The 26,369-nt window shown below is 38.1% G+C and overlaps 1 protein-coding gene and 1 pseudogene across 3 annotated transcripts in view; one reads left to right on the top strand and one right to left on the bottom strand.

Annotated features, from left to right (window-relative positions):
- The window catches only part of LOC105501587 (cytochrome P450 2C9), a 75,799-nt gene that overhangs the window by 12,324 nt on the left and 37,106 nt on the right, over positions 1-26,369 (top strand). For 2 of the 3 annotated variants that reach the window (XM_011927572.1, XM_011927575.1), the window contains 2 exons: positions 5,133-5,293; positions 6,456-6,632. In XM_011927572.1, the coding sequence (XP_011782962.1) occupies positions 5,133-5,293; positions 6,456-6,632 (338 nt within the window). The remainder of the gene's footprint in view (positions 1-5,132; positions 5,294-6,455; positions 6,633-26,369) is intronic. The other variant, XM_011927573.1, reaches the window with a different exon arrangement.
- The window catches only part of LOC105501637, a 17,095-nt pseudogene continuing 8,181 nt past the window's right edge, over positions 17,456-26,369 (bottom strand).

Genomic DNA, 26,369 nt, shown 5'->3' with positions numbered 1-26,369 from the left:
ATGATAGGCCCCAGTGTGTGATGTTCCCCTTCCCGAGTCCAAGTGATCTCATTGTTCAGTTACCACCTATGAGTGAGAACATGTAGTGTTTGGTTTTCTGTTCTTGTGATAGTTTGCTGAGAATGATGGTTTCCAGCTGTATCCGTGTCCCTACAAAGGACACAAACTCATCCTTTTTTGTGGCTGCATAGTATTCCATGGTGTATAAGGTCTTTTCACATAGTCCCATATTTCATGGAGGCTTTGTTCATTTCTTTTTACTCTTTTTTCTCTAAACTTCTCTTCTCACTTCATTTCATTCATTTAATGTTCAATTACTGATACCCTTTCTTCCACTTAATCAAATAGGTTACTGAAGCTTGTGTATGTGTCACGTAATTCTTGTGCCATAGTTTTCAGTTCTATCAGGTCATTTAAGGATTTCCCTACACTGTTTATTCTAGTTAGCCATTCGTCTAATCTTTTTTGAAGATTTTTAGCTTGTTTGCAATGGGTTTGAACATCCTGCTTTAGCTCGGAGAAATTTGTTATTACCAATCATCTGAATCCTTCTTCCCTTGACTTGTCAAAGTCATTCTCCATCCAGCTTTGTTCTGTTGCTGGCGAGGAACTGCATTCCTTTGGAGGAGAAGAGGCACTCTGATTTTTAGAATTTTCAGCTTTTCTGCTCTGGTTTCTCCCTATCTTTGTGGTTTTATCTACCTTTGGTCTTTGATGATGGTGATGTACAGATGGGGTTTTGGTGTGGATGTCCTTTCTGTTTGTTAGTTTTCCTTCTAATAGTCAGGACCCTCAGCTACACATTTGTTGGGGTTTGCTGGAGGTCCACTCCCAACCCTGTTTGCCTGGGTATCACCAGTGGAGGCTGCAGAATGGCAAACATTGCTGTCTGATCCTTCCACTGGAAGCTTTGTCTCTTAGGGTCACCCAGCCATATGAGGTGTCAGTCGCCCCCAACTGGGAGGTGTCTCCCAGTTAGGCTACTCAGGGTCAGAGACCCACTTGAGGAGGCAGTCTGTCCATTGTCAGATCTCAAAGTCCATGCTGGGAGAACCACTACTCTCTTCAAAGCTGTCAGACAGGGACGTTTAAGTCTGCAGGTGGTTCTGCTGCCTTTTTTTCAGCTATGCCTTACCCCTAGAGGTGGAGTCTACAGATACAGGCAGGCCTCCTTGAGCTGTGGTGGGCTCTACCCAGTTCAAGCTTCCCAGCCACTTTGTTTACCTACTCAGGCCTCAACAATGGCAGATGCCCCTCCCCAGCCTCAGTGCTGCCTCACAGTTTGATCTCAGACTGCAGTACTAGCAGTGAGTGGGGCTCCGTGGGTGTGGGATCCTCTGAGACAGGCGCAGGATATAGTCTCCTGGTGTGTCATTTGCTAAAGCCATTGGAAAAGTGCAGTATTAGGGTGGGAGTGTCCCAATTTTCCAGGTGCAATCTGTCATGTCTTCCTTGTGCTAGGAAAGGGAATTCCCCCACCCCTTGCACTTCCCGGGTGAGGCGATGCCATGCCCTGCTCTGTGGGCTGCACCCACTGTCTGACAAACCCCTGTGATGATTAACGCAGTTCCTGAGTTAGAAATGCAGAAATCACCCATCTTCTGCATCACTCACACTGGGAGCTGCAGACTGGAGCTGTTCATATTTGGTCATCTTGAAGCCTCCCCCCTTCCTTACATCTTATACAAAATTAACTCAAGATGGATTGAAGACTTAAATGTAAAACCTAAAACCGTAAAAACCCTAGAAGAAAACCTAGGCAATACCATTCAAGACATAGGCATGGGCAAAGATTTCATGACTAAAACACCAAAAGCAATGGCAACAAAAGCCAAAATTGACAAATGGGACCTAATTAAACGAAAGAGCTTCTGCACAGCAAAGAAAGCTATCATAAGAGTGAACAGGCAACCTACAGAATGGAAGAAAATTTTTGCCATCTATCCATCTGACTGAGGTCTAATATCCAGAATCCAGAAGGAACTTAAACAAATTTACAAAATAACAACAACAACAACAAGCTGCTGGGTCTGTCCTGCAGACCCTGGCCAATGGATGAAATGAGTACTCATATACAGGTATGCAGTGTAATAGCAGCTAGGAGACTGTCTGGCTTAAGTGGCCAGAGTGTAGCCTCGAGAAGCTGGAGCTGCATGCTTTTATTCAGTGCAGGCACAATGCTGAAAACCTGGAGCCCACATAATCTGTAGGTAATTAATATTTATTTTTCCCCTTTCAGGGAACATCAAGCAGGGATGATCAAAGGTCAGCTCCTGGTCAATATAAGTAAACAAGCCTGTTCATGATGACTTCCCCTTCCCTCCCTTGTGCATATTCTTGCCCTCTGCCTCAGGGTCAGAGAACAGCTGCCTTCATCTATTCTACCTGAAGCTATGCAGAGCCTTTTCACCTTTCAGAAGATCTTTTCTTTTCCCTATACTTTCTCCTACCACTGTGACTGATCTTTTAAAAACAACTCCATCAAAAAGAGCAATTAAAGTATAATAAAAAAAAAAAAGTGAGTGAGTAGACACTTCTCAAAAGAAGAGATTTATGCAGCCAACAAACATATGAAAAACAGTTCATCATCACTGGTCATTAGAGAATGCAAATCAAAACCACAATGAGATACCATCTCATGCCAATTAGAATGGTGATCATTAATAAGTCAGGAAACAAGAGATGCTGGTGAGAATGTGAAGAAATAGGAACACCTTCACTCTGTTGGTGGGAGTATAAATTATTTCAACCATTGTGGAAGACAGTGTGTTGATTCCTCAATGATCTAGAACCAGAAATTCCATTTGATCTAGCAATCCCATTACTAGGTATATACCCAAAGGATTATAAACCATTTTACTATAAAGATACATGCATGTATATGTTTATTGCAGCAATATTTACAGTAGCAAAGACTTGGAACCAACCCAAATGCCCATCAATGACAGACTGGATAAAGAAAATGTGGGACATACACACTACGGAATACTATGCAGCCATAAAAAATAATGAGTTCATGTCCTTTGCAGGGACATGGATGAAGCTGGAAACCATCATCCTCATCAAACTAACACAGGAACAGAAAACCAAACACTACATGTTCTCACTCATAAGTGGGAGTTGAACAATGAGAACACATGGACACAGAGGGGGAACATCACACACCAGGGCCTGTCGAGGGGTTGGAGGGCTAGGGGAGGGAGAGCATTGGACAAATACCTAATGCATGTGGGGCTTAAAACCTAGATGACAAGTTCATAGATGCAGCAAACCACCATGGGACACGTATACCTATATAACAAATCTGCACAATTCTGCACATGTATTGTTATGCCCAGACCGTTTATTCCCTGAAGAAGACCACCAGAGTCCAGAGTCAAAGCCAAGCGGCAAGGATCTTTAATGCAAGTTCGAACTTGGTCCCTCCGTTCCACAACATACAAGAGGGCCCCGAACAATGCGCGTGCTCACTTTTTATAGCCCGATAAAAATAGGACTTGTAAGGTTACAGAGGAACAGGGAAAAAGGGAATTCTTTAGGTTACAGCATTACAATTGGTTAACATATTAAGTTATACATTTAGCAGTTATCTATTGTTCCCGTGCTTTCAGTAAAACTACAAACGGCGGTGTCCTTATCGGGGATTTCCCAGGATTTCCCAAGCTGAGATATATGGAGGAATGTATTTGCACTGGGCCGTGTTTGTACTGGGCCCAGGAAATTGAGAGATATATGGTGTCTGTATTTGCACTGGGCCGTGTTTGTACTGGGCCCAGGAAATTGAGAGATATATGGTGTCAAGCTGAATGTATTTGCTGGGCCCAAGACTGAGGAATGTGCCTGATTTCTTTCAGTATCCCAGAACTTAAAGTAAAATAAAAAAATTTAAAAAGTTTATCAATCACTTGATTACAACTTTATTTCAGAGATTCTCCACCAAACAAGAAAACCTTTCCTATAATTTAATTTATTTAGCTAATAAATGATAGACTTGGCCTAATTAATGTCAGATTTCAAATAAGTTAAATTTGAAGGATGATTAGAGATGATGGGCATTTAGTTCCTAAAGAAGAAAATTCATTTTTAAAAAACTAAAGAAGAAACAAAAAACTCCTTTTATTAATTTCCTTTTCCTTCCTTCCTTCCTTCCTTCCTTCCTTTCTCTCTCTCTCTCTCTCTCTTTCTTTCTTTCTTTCTTTCTTTTTCTTTGAGTCAGAGTCTCACTCTTTTGCCAGGCTGAAGTGCACTGCTGTGATTTCGGCTCACAGCAACCTCTGCCTCCTGGATTCAAGAGATTCTCCTGCCTCAGCCTCCCAAGAAGCTGGGATTACAGGCACCCACCACCACATTCGACTAATTTTTGCATCCTTAGCAGAGATGAGATTTCACCATGTTGCCCAGGCTGGTCTTGAACTCCTGACCTCAGGTGATCCACCTGCCTCGGCCTCCCAAAGTGCTGGGATTACAGATGTGAGCCACTGTGCTCCACCTAATTTACTTTTCCATATTTGCCTTGCCTGGGATTTACATTTCAAATAAAAAGTTTTTGTTTAATTTTTTTGACAAACTAATCTATGTTAGACATACTATTCATTTATATTTGTTTTCCTTCTCATAAAACACATTCTGCTTCTTACATATATTTTCTCAAATACATGAATTCACCCATAGTCTCTCTACTTCCTCTCTACTGATTCAACGCATGATTCTTTTAGCTATTCATTATAATATAAAAAGCTTTGAAATCCCCAACCATTCTCGCCCTTTCTATCTCAGTGCTTTGTTGTCTACAGACTTTGCAGACTGATGTGATTCCCTCTGAAACTTGATATTAGGTTTTTAAAAAATTCTCCTTTTTTTCTTTCCAAAGTAAAAGACAAATAGGCCAGGAATGTAAATTTAGCATTTGAGCAACCATTATTCAACCAGCTGGGTTGTAATGGTTACTTCAGAATTAATGTAAAAGTGGTGTGTTGATTTTATGCATGCCAAACTCTTTTTTTTTTGCTGTTAAGGGAATTCTTAGGTAAAACATTGCTTAAAACTTTTAAACTATTATTATCTGTTAACAAATACAAAGTGCTTTATAACTACAGTTTACTAGTATTTTAAAATTGTTTCCAATTCTTTAGGCTCACCCTGTGATCCCACTTTCATCCTGGGCTGTGCTCCCTGCAATGTGATCTGCTCCATTATTTTCCATAAACGTTTTGATTATAAAGATCAGCAATTTCTTAACTTGATGGAAAAATTGAATGAAAACATCAAGATTGGGAGCAGCCCCTGGATCCAGGTAAGGCCAAGATTTTTGCTTCCTGAGAAACCACTTATGCTCTTTTTTTCTGACAAATTCAAAATTCTATATGGACCAAACCCTGAAGTGCATTTTTGAATACCACAGTCTTGCCCATACAACCATGGGGTAAATATCTGGGAAAGATGGCAAAGCCCTTTATTTTATGCACAAGAAATGAATGCCCCAATATAGATCTGGCTTCTAAGTCCATTAGCTCCCTGATCAGTGTTTTTTCCACTAAACTCCAAAGCCCTGTTTCTATAAAGTACTTTGGTGACAGCCCCAAAGTGTGGTCATATCACTGCATGGACATCCAGGCACTTTGGAGGCTTCCATTACTCAGAAAGCTTGTCCTTCAATTCACACTTTGTCGTATTATGTGGCAGAAATATCCTAATCTAAAAGACGTTATCTCCTTCAAGGAGGGAGAATATTTGGAACCATAGAAGCTGCCAAAAAACACTGAATAGGGCAGGGGTGTTTGATATCTCAGTTGGGATTCTAGCTGATGAGATCGTTGGGTTAGGAATGACAAAATTATTGTTTTATTGTGTGTGTATGAACCATAAACAGACATCACACTTTTACCCTGTGCTGAACTGGCATGTTTTATACTCTGCCTAGATAATAACTGTGTGATTTTAGATAAGTCATTTAACTGCTCTGGTGCACAGTTGGAATTTGAAGCATCTTTGAACCCCTCCAACTTCTAAAACACTAATTACATTTCAGAGGTTGCTTGATAGAAATCAGTATAGTAGGGACCAGCTTTGTACTATCAATCAGATTTTCCAAATTCTTTTAACCTATGCTGTCATCTACAAAACGTGAATGTAGTAATTGATACCATCTTATATTTCAAGATTGTAGAGAAGAAATGTAAAAAGTAAGAGAATTAATATAAAGATGTTTTTATACTATAAAAAGGAGATATGAGTCTAGGAAATGATTATCATCTTTGATTCTCTGGTAAGAATTTTCTTCCTCAAATCTTTTTTAATCAGAGAATTACTACATATGTACAATAAAAATTTCTCCATCAAGATATAGAATATATTTTATTTATATTTATATCTTTAAATTACAACCAGAGCTTGGTATATGGTATGTATGCTTTTATTAAATACTTTTAATTTGATAAATTATTGTTTTCTCTTAGATATGCAATAATTTTCCTCTTTTCATTGATTATTTCCCGGGAGCCCATAACAAATTACTTAAAAACATTGCTTTTGTGAAAAGTTACGTTTTGGAGAAAGTAAAAGAACACCAAGAATCAATGGACATGAACAACCCTCGGGACTTTATTGATTGCTTCCTGATCAAAATGGAGAAGGTAAAATGTTAACAAAAGCTTAGTTATGTGACTGCTTGCATATTTGTGATTCATTGACTAGGTTTTGGGTTTACTATGGATGTTTAAGTGGTCAAGGAGTAATGCTTGAGAAGCATTTTAAGATTTTATTGTATGGATGAATATCAAGTAAGCATCATAGAAAATATAAAACTAAGTTGTTAAATATTTAGAATACATAGACTCAATTGTTTAGATAAATATAATCTACCTGAACAATAAAGATGGCAGAATAGGAAAAGCCCTGTTCTGCAGCTTCCAGTGACATCAACGCAGAAGGTCGGTGATTTCTGTATTTCCAACTAAGGTACCCAGCTCATCTCATTTGGACTGGTTAGACAGTGGCTGCAGCCCACAGAGAGTGAGCAGAAGCGGGGTGGGGCATCACCTCACCTGGAAAGCTCAAGGAGTCAGGGAACTCCCTCCCCTAGCCAAGGGAAACTGTGAGAGACCCTGCCATGAGGAACTGTGCATTCCCGCCCAGATACTATGCTTTTCCAACAGTCTCAGCAACCTGCAGACCAGAAGATTCCCTCAGGTGCCTACAGCACCAGGGCCCTGGGTTTCAAGCACAAAACTGGGCAGCTGTTTGGGCAGACACCGAGTTAGCTGCAGGAGTTCTTTATTTCATACACCAGTGGCACCTGGAACACCAATGAGACAGAGCTGTTCACTCCGCTGGAAAGGCAGCTGAAGCCAGGGAGCCAAGGGGTCTAGCTCAATGAATCCAACCCCCATGGAGCCCAGCAAGCTAAGATCCACTGGCTTGAAGTTCTTGCTGCCAGCACAGCAGTCTGAAGTTGACCCAGGATGCTGGAGCTTGGTGAGGGGAGGGGCATCTACCATTACTAAGGCTTGAGTAGGTGGTTTTCCCCTCACAGTGTAAACAAAGCCACAAGGAAGTTAGAACTGGGTGGAGCCCACTGCAGCTCAGCAAAGCCACTGTCGCTAGACTGCCTCTCTAGATTCTTCCTCTCTGGGCAGGACATCTCTGAAAGAAAGGCTGCAGTCCCAGTCAGGGGCTTGTACATAAAGTGTCCATCTCCCTGGGACAGAGCACCTGGGGGAAGGGGCGGCTTTGAGCGCAGCTTCAGCCAACTTAAACTTTCCTACCTGCCAGCTCTAAAGAGATCAGCTGATCTCCCAGCACAGTGCTTGAGCTTTGCTAAGAGACAGACTGCTTCCTCAAGTGGGTGCTTGACCCCAAGTCTCCTGATGGGGAAACACCTCCCAGCAGGGATCAACAGACACATCATACAGGAGAGCTTTGGGTGGCATCTGGTGGGTGCCCCTTTGGGATGAAGCTTTTGGAGGAAGGAGAAGGCAGCAATCTTTGCTGTTCTGCAGCCTCCACTGGTGATACCCAGGCAAAGAGGGTCTGGAGTGGACCTCCAACAGACCTGCAGAAGAGGTGCCTTACTGTTAGAAGAAAAACTAATGAACAGAAAGAAATAGCGTCAACATCAACAAAAATCTCATACAAAGGTCACCAGCATAAAAGACCAAAGGTAGATAAATCCACAAAGATGAGGAAAAACCAACACAAAAAGTCTGAAAATTTAAAAAACCAGAATGCCTCTTCTCCTCCAAAGGACCACAGCTCCTTGCCAGCAAGGGAACAAAACTAGACGGAGAGTGAGTTTGATGAATTGACAGAAGTAGGCTTCAGAAGGTGGGTGAAAACAAACTCTCTGAGCTAAAGGAGCATATTCTATCCCAATGCAAGAAAGCTAAGAACCTTGAAAAAAGGTTAGATGAATGCTAACTAGAATAACCAATTTAGAGAAAAACATAAATGACCTGATAGAGCTGAAAAACACAGCATGAGAACTTCATGAAGCACACACAAGTATCAATAGCCAAATTGATCAAGCAGAAAAAAGAATATCAGAGATTAAAGATCAAGTTAATGAAATAAAGCATGAAGACGAGAGAAAAAAGAATGAAAAGGAGCAAACAAAGCCTCCAAGAAATATGAGACTATGTGAAAAGATCAAATCTACATTTGATTGGTGTACCTGAAAGTGATGAGGAGAATGGAACCAAGTTGGAAAACACTCTTCAGGATATTATCCAGGAGAACTTCCCCAACCTAGAAAAGCAGGCCAACATTCAAATTCAGGAAATACAGAGAACACCACAAAGATACTTTTTGAGAAGAGCAACACCAAGACACATAATCGTCAGATTCACCAAGGTTGAGATGAAGGGAAAAATGTTAAGGGCAGCCAGAAAGAAAGGTCAGGTTACCCACAACGGGAAGTTCATCAAACTAATAGCAGATCTCTTGGCAGAAACTCTACAAGCCAAAAGACAGCAGGGGCTAATATTCAACATTCTTAAAGAAAGGAATTTTCAACCCGGAATTTCATATCCAGCCAAACTAAACTTCATAAGCAAAGGAGAAATATCATTTTTTACAGGCAAACCAATGCTGAGGGATTTTGTCACCACCAGGCCTGCCTTACAAGAGCTCCTGAAGGAAGCACTAAATATGGAAAGGAAAAATCGGTACCAACCACTGCAAAAACATACCAAATTGTAAAGACCATTGACACTATGAAGACACTGTATCAACTAATGGGCAAAATAATCAGCCAACATCATAATGACAGGATCAAATTCACATATGACAATATTAACTTTAAATGTGAATGAGATAAATGTCTTAGTTAAAAGACACAGAGTGGCAGGTTGGATAATGAGTCAAGACCCATCGGTGTGCTATGTTCAGGACACCCATATCATGTACAAAGACACACATAGGCTCAAAATAAAGGAATGGAGGAAGATTAACCAAGCAAATGGAAAGCAAAAAAAAAAAAAAAAGCAGGGGTTGCAATCCTAGTCTCTGATGAAACAGACTTTAAATTAACAAAGATCAAAAGAGACAAAGAAGGCCATTACAAAATAGTAAAAGGATCAATTTAACAAGGAGAGCTAACTATCCTAAATATATATGCACCCAATACAGGAGCACCCAGATTCATAAAGCAAGTTCTTAGAGACCTACAAAGAGACTTAGACTCCCACACAATAATAGTGGGAGACTTTAACAACCCACTGTCAATATTAGACAGGCCAATGAGACACAAAATGAACAAGGATATCCAGGACTTGAACCCAGCTCTGGACCAAGTGAACCAAATAGACATCTACAGAACTCTCCACTCCAAATCAACAGAATGTACATTCTCAGCACCACATTGCACTTATTCTAAAATTGACCACATAATTGGACATAAAACACTCCTCAGCAAATGCAAAAGTGTGGAAATCATAGCAAACAGTCTCTCAGACCACAGTATAATCAAACTAGAACTCAGGATTCAGAAACTCACTGAAAACCACGCAACAACATGTAAACTGAACAACCTGCTCCTGAATGAATACTGAGTAAACAATAAAATTAAGGCAGAAATAAATAAGTTCTTTGGAACCAATGAGAACAAAGACACAATGTACCCGAATCTCTGAGTCACATGTAAATCAGTGTTTAGAGAGCAATTTATAGTACTGAATGCCCACAGGAGAAAGTGGGAAATATCTAAAATCAACACTCTAATATCACAATTAAAAGAACGAGAGAAGCAGGAGCTAACAATTCAAAACTAGCAGAAGACATGAAATAACTAAGATCAGAGCAGAACTGAAGAAGATAGAGACCCGAAAGCTCCTTCAAACAATCAATGAATCCAGAAGTTGTTTTTTGAAAAGATTAAGAAAATAGACCAGTAGCTAGACTAATAAAGAAGAAAAGAGAGAAGATCAAATAGATACAATAAAAATGATAAAGGGCATATCACCACTGATCCCACAGAAATACAAACTACCCTCAGAGAATACTGTAAACACCTCTACGCAAGTAAACCAGAAAATCTAGAAGAAATGGATGAATTCCTAGACACATACACCCTCCCAAGACTAAACCAGGAAGTAGTAGAATCCATGAATAGACCAATAACAAGTTCTGAAATTGGGACAGTGATGAAGAACCTACCAACCAAACCAAACAAAACAAAACAAAAAACAACAAACAAACAAACAAAACAAAACACTGATTCAGAGCCAAATTCTATCAGAGGTACAAAGAGGAGCTGATCCTATTCCTTCTGAAACTATTCCAAACAATAGAAAAAGAGGGAATTCTCCCTAAATCATTTTATGAGGCTAGCATCATCCTGATACCAAAACCTGGCAGAGACACAAGAGAAAAAGAAAATTTCAGGTCAATATACCTGATGAAGATCAATGTGAAAATCCACAATATGATACTGGCAAACCAAATCCAGCAACACATCAAAACGCTTATCACTACGATCAAGTTGGCTTCATCCTTGGAATGCAAGGCTGATTCAACATACACAAATCAATAAATGTAATCCATCATATAAACAGAACCAATGACAAAACCCACATCATTATCTCAATAGATGCAGAAAAGGCCTTCAAAAAAATTTAATACCTCTTCATGCTAAAACCTCTAAATAAACGAGGTATTGATGGAACGTATCTCAAAATAATAAGAGCTATTTATGACAAACCATAGCGAATATCATACTGAATGGGCAAAAGTTGGAAGCATTTCCTTTGAAAACTGACACAAGAAAAGGATGCCCTCTCTCCCCACTCCTATTCAACATAGTATTGGTAGTTCTGGTGAGGTCAGTCAGGCAAGAGAAAGAAATTAGGTTATTCAAATAGAAAGAGAGGAAGTCAAATTGTCACTGTTTGCAGATGATGTGATTGTACATTTAGAAAACCTCATCGTCTCAGCCTCAAATCTCCTTAAGCTAATAAGCAACTTCAGCAGTCTCAGAACACAAATTCATTGTGCAACAATCACAAGCATCTTAGACACAAATAATAAACAGAGAGCCAAATCACGAGTGAACTCCCATTCACAATTGCCACAAAGAGAATAAAACACCTAGGAATCAACTTAGAAGGGATGTGAAGCACCACTTCAAGAAGTACAAATCACTGCTCAGGGATATAAGAGACGACATAAACAAATGGAAAAACATTCCATCCTCGTGGATAGGAAGAATCAATATCGTGAAAATGGCCATAGTGCCCAAAGTAATTTATAGATTCAATGCTATCCCCATCAAGCTACCATTGACTTTCTTCATAGAATTGGAAAAAACTACTTTAAATTTTATGTGGAACCAAAAGAGAGCCTATATAGCCAAGAAAATCCTAAGCAAAAAGAACAAAACTGGAGGCGTCACGCTACCAGACTTCAAATTATACTGCAAGGCTACAGTAACCAAAACAGCATGGTACTGATACCAAAACAGATATATAGACCAATGGAACAGAACAGAAGCCTCAGAAATAAAGCCACACATCTACAACCATCTGATCTTTGAAAAACCTGACAAAAACAAGCATTGGGAAAGGATTTCCTATTTAATAAATGGGTGTTGGGAAAACTGGCTAGCCATATGGAGAAAAATGAAACTGGACCCCTTCATTACACCTTATACAAAAATTAACTGAAGATGGATTAAAGACTTAAACATAAGACCTAAAACCACAAAAACCCTTGAAGAAAACGTAGGAAATAGCATTCAGGACATAGACATGGGCAAAGACTTCATGACTAAAACACCAAAAGCAACAGCAACAAAATCAAGTGAGATCTAATTAAACTAAAAAGCTTCTGCACAGCAAAATAAGCTATCATCCGTGTGAACAGGCAACCTACAGAATGGGAGAAAATTTTTACAATCTGTACATCTGACAAAAGGTTAATATCCAGAATCTACAGGGAACTTAAACAAATTTAAAAGAAAAAAAAAATCTCCATCAACAAGCAGGTGAAGCATATGAACAGACACTTTTCAAAAGAAGACATTTATGTGGCCAAGAAACATGAAAAAAAGCTCATCATCACTAGTCATTAGAGAAATGCAAATAAAAACAACGAGATACCATCTCTTGCCAATTAGAATGGCAATCATTAAAAAGTCAGGAAACAACAGATGCTGAAGAGGATGTGGAGAAATAGAAATGCTTTGACTCTGTTTGTGGGAGTATAAATTAGTTCAATCATTGTGGAAGGTAGTGTGGCAATTCCTCAAGGATCTAGAACTAGAAATACCATTTGACTCAGCAATTCCATTACTGGATATATACCCAAAGGATTACAAATTATTATATTATAAAGACGCATGCACACATTTGTTTATTGTGGCACTATCACAATAGCAAAGACTTGGAATCAACCCAAATGTCCATCAATGACAGACTGGATAAAGAAAATGGGGCACATATACACCATGAATACTATGCAGGCATAATAAAGATGAGTTCATGTCCTCTGCAGGGACATAGATGAAGCTGGGAGCCATCATTCTCGGTAAACTAACACAGGAACAGAAAACCAAACACCGTATGTTCTCACTCGTAAGTGGCAGTTGAACAATGAGAACACATAGACACAGGGTGGGGAACATCACACACTGGGGCCTGTCAAGGGGTGGAGGGCTAGGGGAGGGATAGCATTAGGGGAAATGTAGATGACAGATTCACAGGTGCAGGAGACCACCATGGCACGTGTATACCTATTTAACAATCCTGCACGTTCTGCGCATGTATCCCAGAACTTAAAGTATAATAATAATAATAACAACAAAAATCTACCCAAGGAGAAACAAAATGCACTTTTTAGGTGAAATGGAAGCAATTATCAACAAGTTAGAAAATATAAAATATTATGTCATAGGATGAAAATGGGCATCATTATTACACACAGTTTATTTGAGAATGGGAAAGAATGGCTTAACCTAGATGGGTTTCCTGCATTCCTGCGGATTGAAATAGGCCTTAAAAGATTTGCTGTGAGAATCAGAGTAGGGGTTTCAGATGGGTTGGGATGCTTTACATAGAGGTGTAGAAGTGTGTGATGGGAAAGAGTAGGTGGATGGAAGAGGGAAGGATTCATTGAGTGTAAACTAAAATGATTGGTCCAGGTAAGAAATGGAATTTGGTGTCTATCAGATACCATGTAAACATCACCTCTGTTGTCATTGCACCATTTTTGAAAAGGCTATTTTCCCCCCTGTTGAATTGTCTTAACAACCTTGTCAAAATCCAATTGACTATAAATGTGTGAAGGGTTTTTTTGGGGGGGCTCTCAATTCTACTCCATTGATCTATATGTCTGTCCTAATGCCTATAGTACACTGTCTTGAAGTCTTAATTACTGTACCTTTGTATTAATATCAACTTACTAAATCAAGGAGTGTGAATCTTTTGTTGTCCTTTTTCAATGCTGTTTTCACTATTCTGGGTCCCTTGAACTTCATATGAAATTTAGGATTAACTTGTCAATTTCTTCAAAGGAGCCAATGGGGATTTTGACAGGATTGCATTAAATCTCTAAAACAGGGAGTTAGGCCATTTTAAAAATTGAAGTAAAATTCACACAACATACAATTAACCAGTTGAAAGCATACACCTAAGTGGTATTTAATGTATTCATAATGTTGTGCAACCATCAACTTTCTCTGGTTTCAAATGTTTTTATCACACCACAAAAACACATTATATTCATTAAATAATTACTCCATTCCCCCACTCCATCAGGTAATAACCTCTAATCTTCTTTCTGTCTCTATGGGTTTGCCTGTTATGGATACATAAAGAACTCATAGCATATGCGAACTTTTCTTTCAGGGTCCTTACATTTACATTGTTTTGGATGCTCATCTAAGTTGTAGCACACATCAGTACTTCATTTTTTTTTGTGGATAAAAAATATTTTATTTTCCATGCATATGTGTCACAAATTGTTATTCATCTGTTTATGGACATTTGCATTTTTTCCAACTTTCGTTTCTTATAGATAATCTTGCTTTGAACATTTGTGTATGTTTCTTTATGGGCATATTTTCACAATTCTTGGGTATATACTCAGGAGTTGAATTGCTGGGTCAAATGGTAATTTTATGTTTATCTTCTTGTATAAGAGCCAAACTTTTCTACGATGAATGTGGCATTTTATATCCCTTCCAGCAATGTAGAAGGATTTCTATTTTTCCACATAATTGCTAATACTTGTAATTTTCTGTGTTTATTAAAGCCATCCTAGTGAATGTAAAGTGGTATCTCAGTATGGATTTATTTATTTGTTTATTTTGAGCCAGAGTCTCACTCTGTTGCCCAGGCTGGAGTGCAGTGGCACATTCTCAGCTCCCTGCAACCTCTCCCTCCTGGGTTCAAGCAATTCTCCTGCCTCAGTCCCCAGAGTAGCTGGGATTACAGGCATGTGCCACCACGTCTGACTAATTTTTGTATTTTTGGTAGAGATAGGGTTTCACCGTGTTGGCCAGGCTGGTCTCGAACTCTTGACCTCAGGTGATCTGCCTACCTTGGCATTCCTAAGTGCTGGGATTACAGGTGAGGGCCACCACACCCAGGTCTCATTGGGGTTTTAACTTGTATTTAATGACTAGTGATTTTGACCTTCTTTTAATACACTGCTACCCATTTGTATATCTTCTTTGGATAAATGTCATTCAAGTCCATTTCCTATTTAAATTAAGTTGCCTTTATTTTTCTTTTTAAGCTGTTAGAATTGTTTGTTTTCAAAACAGTAAACTCTTACGTATATATAATATGAAAATATTTCCTCCCATTCTGTCAGTTGTCACTTCACATTCCTAATTATATTCTTGATGCACAAAGTTTAATTTTGATGAAGTTTGGTTTATGTATTTTTTCTTTTGCTACTCTGGTATCAAATTTATGAATCTATTGCCAAATATGAAGTCATGAAGATTTACCTCTATGTTTTATTCTAAGAGTTTTATAATTTTAGCTCTTATATTTAAGTTTTTCCATTCATTTTCAGTTATATTTTTCATTTGGAGTGAAGTAGGGAAGGTCTCAGCTTCATTCTTCTGCATTTCACTGTCCTCTTGTCTCATCACCATTTGTTGAAGAGATTCTTTCCTCTGATTAAATGATCTAGGCACCCTTGATGAAACTAAATTTGCCATAGATGTTTAGGTTTATTTCTTGATTTCGGTTTTATTCCATTGGTCTTGATGTCTATCTTTATGCTAGGACCACACTTTTGATTATTATACCTTGTAGTAAGTTTTGAAGTTGGAAACTGAGAACTTACTGATACAGAAATTAAGAAGAAATTACTTAGGCAGAAAGTAAGCATTTGGGAGTCCTCGGTAAGATTTTTCTTTTTTAATGAAAAGCAACCCCAAATCATTTTCTGGCAAAGAGCAGCCTGTAAAATCGAGCTGCAGACATAGACAAGCAAGCTGGAAACCTGCACCAGTGAATCTGGTAGGAAAGAGCTACCTGTGACTAGGTATGGTCAAAATGGCGGCTCCATCTTCCCTTCCCTTTGCCAGCCACATGTACAGTAAGGAGCAGACAAGATGGCACTGGTCAAGTGGAAAGTCCATTTGCATAATAAGATTAGAGTGAGGTAGCTGCCTTCCCTGTCCACTATGTAAATGCCACACCTGATTGAACCAATCTTTGGGCTCTATGTAAATCAGACACTGGCTTTTCCAGCCTGCCTATAAAATCTGCTGGGTCTGCCTCCTTCCCCCTCTTCCCCCTGTCTCATAAGAAGCTGCTCTTTTCTCTCCTTTCTTCTATTAAATGTTCAGCTACTTAACCCACTCAGATGTGTCCGTGTCCTAAATTTTCCTGGGGCATGATGACAAATCTGTGGGTGTATATCCCAGAAAACGTAGCTGCTTCATCACCATGTAGTTGCATATAAATTGAATAATCAACTTTCCCATTTCTGGAAAAAAGACCATTGGTATTTTTGTAGGGATTGCATGAATTTTTAGATCACTTTGAGGAGTATTGCCATCTTAACAATATTAAGTCTTCCAATCCTTGAACATGGGATAGTTTTCAATTTATTTAGGTATTAGATATTCTTTTCTCCTCTGTTGCAAGGGTCTGGTTGAGTTTAAAAGGCAAGTTTATCTTAAATTTTGTATTTAGTTATGACCATTGATTGCCTGATTTTAAAATGATACCATACTAAATGCCTTCTGTTTTTAAAATTTTTTTGACCTATTTTAGATTCAGGAAGTGCTTGTTCACGTTTGTTACATGGGTATACTGTGTGATGCTGAAGTTTAGGGTACAAATAATGCTGTCACCCAGGTAGTGAGACTAGTACCCAATAGGTAGTTTTTCAGCCCTTGCCTTTGTATCTCTCTACCCTCCATAGTAATTCTGTGTGTGTTGTTTCCTTCTTTGTGTCCCACTTTCATATGAGAACATGTGGTATTTGGTTTTCTGTTGCTGGATTAATTCTCACAAGATGATGACCTCCAGCGGCATCTATGTTGCTGCAAAGACATGATTTTTTTAATGGCTGCATAGCATTTCATGGTGTATATATACCACATTTTCTTTTCTTTTTCTTTTTTTTGGGGGATATGACCTTTATTGAGCTTATCCACCAGAGTGGAAATAATGTCTGTACAAAACCAAATGTTTGTTACCGTAACTTCTGCATCACAATTAAAATCCAAACAGATTTTTAAAAACAGTCAACTCAATCAAAACCCACTACTTCAGAATCAATAGCTTCTTTGAAGCCACAGTAACACTTAAGTATGGTTAAGACTCGAATGCAAAAATTTGATTGGTTGGAAAGCTAATTAAACTTCCAACTTGCTCAAATAGAATTACAAAAAGGCAAAATTGTGTTTTTCACAGAGATGCAGTCCACTGGAATCACCAACACAGGACAGCTGTTAGAGTATTTAGAGTCATGAGATAACAAGGAATCCAGGCATCCTTTAGACAGTCTTCTGTTGTGGTTTCTTCCCAATCAGAGATTTGTGGATGTGTGGAATGACACCATCACCAGCAATTGTAGCCTTGATGAGCGAATCCAATTCTTCACCTCCACAAATAACAAGTTGCAAGTGACAAGGAGTAATACGCTTTACCTTTAAGTCCTTTGATGCATTTCCTGCCAGTTCGAGTACCTTGGCGGTGAGGTACTCCAGGATGGCAGCGCTGTACACAGCGGCAGTCGTGCCCACACGTCCATGACTGGTCGTCCTAGATTTCAGGTGTAGATGAATAAAGCCCACTGGGAACTGCAAGCCGGCTCTCTGTGAGCGGGAAACCGCCTTCGTCTTGGCCTTTCTGGAGTCCTTTCCAGCCTTTGGAATTCTGCTGAAGCTGAAGCAAGCAACGCAGAGAAAAGGCTAATTGGACCCACGGTGAGATCCCACCACCTACTCCTTCGTCGCACCACGATTCAAACTGCACCACATTTTCTTTATGCGACACATCATTGGTTGGCTCTATGTGTTTACTGTTGTGAATAGTGCAGGGATGGACATACGAGCACATGTGTCTTTTTAGTAGAACAATTTGTTTTCCATTGGGTACATACCCAGTAGTGGAATTGCTGCATAAAATGGTAGTTCTGCTTTTAGTTCTTTGAGAAATCTCCAAACTGCTTTCCATAGTGGCTGAACTAACTTACATTCCCACCAGTAGTATATAAGTGTCTTCTTTTCTCTGCAGTCTCACCAATATCTGTTATGTTTTGGCTTTTTAATCATATCCATTTTGACTGGTATGAGATGATATCTCACTGTGGTTTTGATTTGCAGTTCTCTGATTATTAGTGATGTTGAGTATTCTGTCATATGCTTGTTGGCCATGTGTATGTCTTCTTCAGAATGACATATGTCCTTTGCCCACTTTTTAATGGGGTTACTTGTTTTTTAACCTGTTGAATTGTTTAACTTCCTTATGGATTCTCACTATTGAATCATTGTTGGATTCACAGTTTGCAAATATTTTGTTCCATTCTGTAGGCTGTCTGTTTATTCTGTTGGTAGTTTCTCTTGCTGTGCAGAAGCTCTTTAATTAGGTCCCACTTGTCAATATTCATTTTGGTTCCAGTTGCTTTTGAGGAATTATTCATAAATTCTTTTCTAAAGCCTGTATCCAGAATGGTATTTTATAGATTTTTTTTCTATGTGATTCTTATAGTTTGAGGTCTTAAATTTAGATCATTAATCCATCTCGAGTTAATGTTTATATAAAGTGCAAGGAAGTGTTCCAGTTTCATTCTGCATATAGCTAGTCAGTTATCCGATACTAAATAGAGAATTCTTTCCCTCGCTGATTATTTTTGTCAACTTTGTTGAAGATGAGATGGCTATAGGTGTGTGGCTTTATTTCTGGCTTCTCTACTTTTGTTCAATTTGTGTTTTGTACCAGTTACATGCTCTCTTGGTTACTGTAAACTTACAGTATAGTTTGAAGTCACCTAATGTGAAGCTTCCCAGTGTTCTTTTTGCTTAGGATCGCTTTGGATTTGGGCTCTTCTTCGGTTCCATATGAATTTCAGAATAAAATGACATTGGTAGTTTGATAGGAATAGCATTGAATCTGTAGATAGCTTTGGGAAGTCTAGCCATTTTAATGATATTGATTGTTTCAATCCGTAAGCATGAACTGTTTTTCCATTTGTTTGTGTCATCTTTGATTTTCTTCAGCAGTATTTTGTAGCTCTCCTTGTAGAGACCTTTTTGCCCTATTTGTTAGTTGTATTCCTAGGTTTTCTGCTGTGGCTATTGTAAATGGGATTGAGTTCTTGATTTGGCTTTCAGCATGAACATTTTTGGTGTATAAAAATGCTACAGATTTTTGAATATGTATTTTGTGTACTGAAATCTCACTGAAGTTGTATATCAGTCCCAGGAGTTTTGGAAGGTTCTTTAGGGTTTTCTAGGTCTGAGATTGTTCTTCTAGGTCTGAGATGGGTCTTCTACTTCTACTAGTAGAAGATGGGTCTCAGTCTTGAGGACAGTAGAAGGATGGGTCTTATTTTTAATCCAACTTCCTGCTCTTTGCCTTTTATGTGGAGTATTTAGACTGTTTATCTTCAATGTTAACATTGATATATGAGGTTTTGATTCTGTTGTGAAGTGGTTAGCTGGTGGCTTTGTAGTTTCTATAGTGTGATTGCTTTATAGAGTCTGTGGGCTACATACTTAAGTGTGTTTTTTTGGTAGCAGGTATTGTTCTTTCATTTCCATATTTAGAATTCCCTTAATGATGTCTTATAAGCCTGGTCTAATGGTAACAGATTTTCCTGGCACTTACTTGTTTGGACAAGATTGTATTTCTTTGCTTTTGAAGCTTAGTTTGGCAAAATATAAAATTCTGTTTTTGTAATTTTTTTAAAAATGAATGTTGAAAATAGGCTGAGCATCCTTTTAGCTTGCCAAGGTTCTCTTTGTATGTGATCTGACCTTTTTCTCTAGTTGCCTTTAAAATTATGTTTTAGCCTTGGTTTTGAACTGCCTGGTGAATAAATGCCTTGGTGATGATCATTTTGTATAGTGTCTCACATATATTCCCTGGGTTTATTGTATTTGGATGTCTACCTGTCTAGCAAGTTTGGGAACATTTTCTCAACTTATTAGCTCAAATATATTTTCTAGATTGGTTACTTTTACTTCTCTCTCAGGAATGCCAATAATCCCTAGGTTTACTCCTTTTAAATAATCATGTATTTCTTGAAGACTTTGTTCATTTATTAAAATTATTTTTTCTTTATTTTTGTCTGAGTTAGTTCAAAAGACTGGTGTTCAAGCTCTGAAATTGGTCCAGTCTGTTGATAAACCCTTCACTTGTATTCTGAAATTCCTTAAGTGAGTCCTTCAATTCCAGAAGCTTTGATTTCTTTTTAAGATGTTTATCTGTCGCTCCATTTCCTGGACTGCTTTAGTAGTTTATTTGCATTGACTTTCAACCTTGTCTTGGATCACTAAGCTTACTTACAATCCATATTTTGAATTGTTTATCTGTCATTTCTGAGTTGCTAGTTTGATTAGGGTTCATTGCTGGGGAGTTCATGTGATCCTTTGGTGGTTTTACAACATTAAGACATTTCATGGTACCAGAATTCTTATGCGGGTTTCTTCTTATTTGAAGAGGCTATCCCTTCTGGTTTTTGAAATTATTTTTGTGCAGATAGAATTGTTTTTCCTCTCCCTATTTTTTTTCTTTCCTTTTTCTCTCCTGCTTCCTATGGGGTGTGACTATAAAATATGCTGTGTAGGGCCTTTGACTTTGATTATATAACTGTGTTCACCTCTGTGGGTAGTTTTATATTGGCCTGTGCAGTTTGACATACAAATCAGTAGATGGCACTTATGAGCAAAAGCCAGCTGTGGCTGGCACAACTTGATCCAGCACAGCTTGATCCTTGTTTTCTGGGGGAACTTCTCTGTTTCCTCAGACCATATGTTAATCTCTGGAATTCAAAGTAGTCTGGGCTCCTCTCTCAGCCCCAGGGGGATCAAGATGGGTGTCGCTGGACTGGGCAATCCTATCTACAGGTCCCCTAATGGCAGGCACTAGCATCAGCCCTGAGAGACAACTGATTTTTGCATTGATCTTGTATTCTAAAATTATGCTGTAATCATTTATTAGCTCTACTTGTTTCTATCTGTACTGTATGAGATTTGTCTATATACAGAATCATGTTATCTTCAAATACACATGATCTGAATTTTTCCTTTCCTTTTTGAATGTGTTTTATTTCATTTATTGCCTAATTTCTTTGGCTAGAACTTTGAATACTATGTTTAATAGCAGTAAAAATGGGCCAGGCGTGGTGGCTTATGCCTGTAATCCTAGCACTTTGGGAGGCCGAGGTGGGCGAATCACAAGGTCAGGAGTTTGAGGCCATCCTGGCTAACATGGTGAAACCCCATCTTTATTAAAAATAAAAAAATTTAGCCAGGCGTGGTGGCAGGCGCCTGTAGTCCCTGCTACTCCGGAGGCTGAGGCAGGAGAATGGCATGAACCCAGGAGGTGGAGCTTGCAGTGAGCCGAGATCATGCCACTGCACTCCAACCTGGGCGACAGAGCGAGACTCTGTCTCAAAAAAAAAAAAAAGTAGTAAAAATGAACATCCTTGTTTTTTTCCTTTTCTTTCTGATTTTAAGTTATAAGCTTTTAGTCTTTCACAATTCAGTATGCTTTAGCATTGGAGTTTTCATAAATATACTTTATTTGGTAAGGGAGTTTTATTTCATTTAGAGTTTTCTGAGTGTTTTTGTTATGATGGGTATTAAAAGTTGTCAATATTTTTTTCTGCATCTAATGAGATGAACATGTTTTTCTCTTTTATTCTAATATGGTATAATACACTGATCGACTTTCTTGTTGAACCACTTTTGCATTTCTGGGATAAATCTCACTTGTTTATTGTGCATAATTTTTAAAATTTTGTAAAAAAGATTGTGGGAAAATACACATAACATTAAAATTTCTGTATTAATCATTTTAAGTGTATAGTGTATCGGTATTAATTACATTCACATTGTTGTGCAAATGTCACTGCCATACATCTCTAGAATCCTTTTCATCTTGCAAAACGGAAACTTTGTACCCATTTAATAATAACTCTTAGCCAGGCATTGTAGATCATGCCTGTAATCCCAGCAATTTGGGAAGTTGTTGTGGTCAGATTGCATGAGTTCAGGAATTTGAGACCAGCCTGGGTAACATGGCAAAACCGTCTCTATCAACAGAGTAATCAACAAACAAAACTGAAGTAACATAATTTCCTCAACTATGCAAACTAGTTGGAACTAATAGAAATTAATTTATATTAATATAAATAATTCCATGAAGTGCGTCCATTGTAACACAAGAACAGAAGATGGGCCTTGTAAAGGTGGCCCACCACATTCTTTGAGGTCTTTGTCAGTCTTATCTGCCAGAGACTGTGTAGACTAGCTGCAGTTAAAATTCCCATTCCCTTATCTCTTGCCCTGAAATTTATCTGAAGTCAAAGGGAATGGGTTGCCCAAAGAGAAGTGTCCAGAGCCATAGATGATGCAGGAAGAAATGTTGTAGAATCCCACCCCCACTTCAAATGATAACTCTACATTTCTCCCTTCCACCATCCCATGGCAACCAACATTCTACTTTGTGTCTCTATAAAATCGAGTATGCTGGGTACCTCATAAAAGTGGAATCATTACATATTTGCTCTTTTGTGACTGGTTTATTTCACTTAGCCTAATGTTATGTTCTAAGGGTTCACTCATATTTTCGCATGTGTCAGATTTTTCTTCCTTTCTAAGGGTGATTAATATTCCGTTGTATTTATAAATCAAATTTGCTTACCCATTTATCTGTTGATGGGCACCCAGATTACTTTCACCTTTTGACTTTGTGAGTAATGCTATTATGAATATGAGTAAACAAATATCTCTTTGTTGTGCTGTTTTCAATTCTCTTGGGTATATACCCAGAAGTGGCATTTCTGGGATATGTGGTAATTCTATTTTTAATTCATGAACTGCCTTAGTATTTTCCTTAACAGCTGCACCATTTTACATTTCCATCAGTAGGACATGAGGGTTCCAATTTCTCCATATTCTCACCAACACTTGTTGTCTTTTGTTTTCTTAGCCTTTATTTATTTGATTTAATTATTACTTATTTAGTTATAATTTATAAATATTACAAATTATAATAATGAAATGTATAATACCGTATTACATATTATAAACATATTATAAATTTATATTATATATCATATATAAATTTATATTATTGATATAATAAATTTATAATTTATTATTTCAGTGGGCACAATAATTGTACATATTTATGGGGTGTACTGTAATATTTCAGTACTTGTATACAATGTGTAATGATCAAGCGGGGTGATTAACATATCTATAACCTCAAATATTTTTCATTTCCTCATGCTGGAAACATTAAAAATCTGCTCTTCTAGCTATCTTAAAGTATACAATAAAGTGTTGTTAATTATAGTCACCCTATTCTGCTATAGAACACTATAACATATTCCTTTTATATAGCTGAACTTTTGTATCTGTTAACCAATTTCTGGCTATCTCCCTTACTTCTCTACCTCTACTAACTACTGTTCTGCTATTTCTTTCTTTCTTTTTTTTTTTTTTATTGCACTTTAAGTTCTGGGATACATGTGCAGAACAGGCAGGTTTGTTATATAGGTATACATGTGCCATGGTGGTTTGCTGCACCCAACAACCCGTCATCTACATTAGATATTTCTCCTAATGCTATCCCTCCCCTAGTCCCCTAACCTCCTGACAGGCCCTGGTGTGTGTTGTTCCCCTCCCGGTGTCCGTGTATTCTCATTGTTCAACTCACACTTATAGGTGAGAATATGTGGTGTTTGTTTTTCTGTTCCTGGTTTAGTCTTGCGAGGGTATATGTGTGAAGGAATTTATCCATTAATTCTAGATTTTCCAGTTTATTTGCATAGAGGAGTTTTTAGTATTCTCTGATGGTAGTTTGTATTCCTTTGGGGTCAGTGGTAGTATCCCCTTTATCATTTTTCATTGTGTCTATTTGATTCTTTTCTCTTTTCTTCTTTATTAGTCTGGCTAGCAGTCTATCTATTCTGTTAATCTTAACAAAAAACCAGCTCCTGGATTCATTAATTTTTGAAGAGTTTCTGCATCTCCATCTTCTTCAGTACTGCTCTGATCGTAGTTATTTGTTGTCTTCTGATAGCTTTTGCATTTGTTTGCTCTTGCTTCTCTAGTTCTTTTAATTGTGATGTCACGGTGTCGATTTTAGATCTTTCCCTCTTTCTCCTGTGGGCATTTAGTGGTCTAAATTTTCCTCTAAACACTATTTTAGCTGTATCCCAGGGATTCTGGTACGTTGTGTGTTTGTTCTCATTGATTTCAAAGAACTCGTTTATTTCTGCCTTAATTTCATTATTTACCCAGTAGTCGTTCAGGAGGAGGTTATTCAGTTTCCATGTAGTCGTGCAGTTTTGAGTGAGTTTTTTAATCCTCAGTTCTGATTTGATTGTACTGTGGTCTGAGAGACTAAGATTTCTGTTCTTTTACATTTGCTGAGGAGTGTCTTACTTTAAATTATGTGGTTGATTCTAGAAGAAGTGCGATGTGATGCTGAGAAGACTGTATATTCTGTTGATTTGGGAAGGAGAGTTCTGTAGATGTCTATTAAGTCCGGTTGGTCCAGAGCTGAGTTCAAGTCCTGAATATCCTTGTTAAATTTTCTGTCTCATTGATCTGTCTAATATTGACAATGGGGTGTTAAAGTCTCACACTATTATTGTGTGGGGTCCTCAGTTTCTTTGTAGGTCTCTAAGAACTTGTTTTATGAGTCAGGGTGCTCCTGTATTGGGTGCATATACATTTAGGATAGTTAGCTCTTCTTGTTGCATTGATCCCTTTACCATTATGTAATGCCTTTCTTTGTCTTTTTCTTTAATCTTTGTTGGTTTAAAGTCTGTTTTATCAGAGACTAGGATTGCAACCCCTGCTTTTTTTTTGCTTTCTAATTGTTCAGTAAATCTTCTTCCATCCCTTTAATTTGAGCCTAGGTGTGTCTTTGCAGGTGAGATGTGTCTCCTGAATGCAGAACACTGATGGGTCTTGACTCTTTATCCAATTTGCCTATCTCTGTCTTTTAACTTTGGCATTTAGTCCATTTACATTTAAGGTTAATATTGTTATGTGTGAATTTGATCCTTTCATTATGATGCTAGTTGGTTATTTTGCCCATTAGTTGATGCAATTTCTTTATAGTGTCAATGGCCTTTACAATTTGGTATGCTTTTGCAGTGGCTGGTACCAGTTGTTCCTTTCCATATTTAGTGCTTCCTTCAGGGGCTCTTGTAAGGCAAGATGGTGGTGACAAAATCTCTCAGCATTTGCTTGTCTGTAAAGGATTTTATTTTATTTTTTCACTTTGAAGCTTAGCTTGGCTGGATATAAAATTCTGGGTTGAAAAGTCTTTTCTTTAAGAATGTTGAATACTGGCCTCTACTCTCTTCTGGCCTGTAGGGTTTCTGCAGAGAGATCCACTGTTAGTCTAATGGGCTTCCATTTGTGGGTAACCCGACCTTTCTCTCTGGCTGCCCTTAACATTTTTTCATTCATTTCAACCTTGGTGAATCTGAAAGTTATGTGTCTTGGGGTTACTCTTCTCAAGAAGTATCTTTGTGGTGTTCTTTGTTTTTTCTGAATTTGAGTGTTGGTCTATTTTGCTAGGTTGGGGAAATTCTCCTGGATAACATCCTGAAGAGTGTATGCTGACTTGGTTCCTTTTTCCTCATCAATTTCAGGTACACCAATCAAACGCAGGTTTGGTCTTTTCAAATAGTCCCATATTTCTTGGAGGCTTTGTGCATTCCTTTTCATTTTTTTCTCCAATCTTGTGTTCAGGCTTTATTTCATTAAGTTGATCTTTAATCTCTGATATCCTTTCTTTCACTTGATCGATTCAGCAATTGATACTTATGTATGTTTCATGAAGGTCTTGTGCTTTGTTTTTCAGCTCTATCAGGTCATTTATCTTCTCTCTAAACTGGTTATTCAAGTTAGCCATTCATCTAACCTTTTTTCAAGGTTCTTAGCTCCCTTGTGTTGGGTTAGAACATGCTCCTTTCTATCAGAGGAGTCTGTTATTACTCACCTTCTGAAGCTTACTTCTGTCAGTTCATCAAACTCATTCTCTGTTCAGTTTTGTTCCCTGCTGGCAAGGAGTCATGATTCTTTGGAGGAGAAGAGGTGTTCTGTTTTTTTGAATTTTCAGACTTTTTGCACTGGTTTTTCCTCATCTTCATTGATTTATCTACCTTTGGTCTTTGTTTTTTTTTTTTTTTTTTTTTACTATACTTTAAGTTCT

The sequence above is a fragment of the Colobus angolensis genome, unplaced genomic scaffold, assembly GCF_000951035.1.
Source record: "Colobus angolensis palliatus isolate OR3802 unplaced genomic scaffold, Cang.pa_1.0 Scaffold73, whole genome shotgun sequence".
Classification (NCBI taxonomy): domain Eukaryota; kingdom Metazoa; phylum Chordata; class Mammalia; order Primates; family Cercopithecidae; genus Colobus; species Colobus angolensis.
This window is presented reverse-complemented; position numbering and strand designations above follow the sequence as displayed.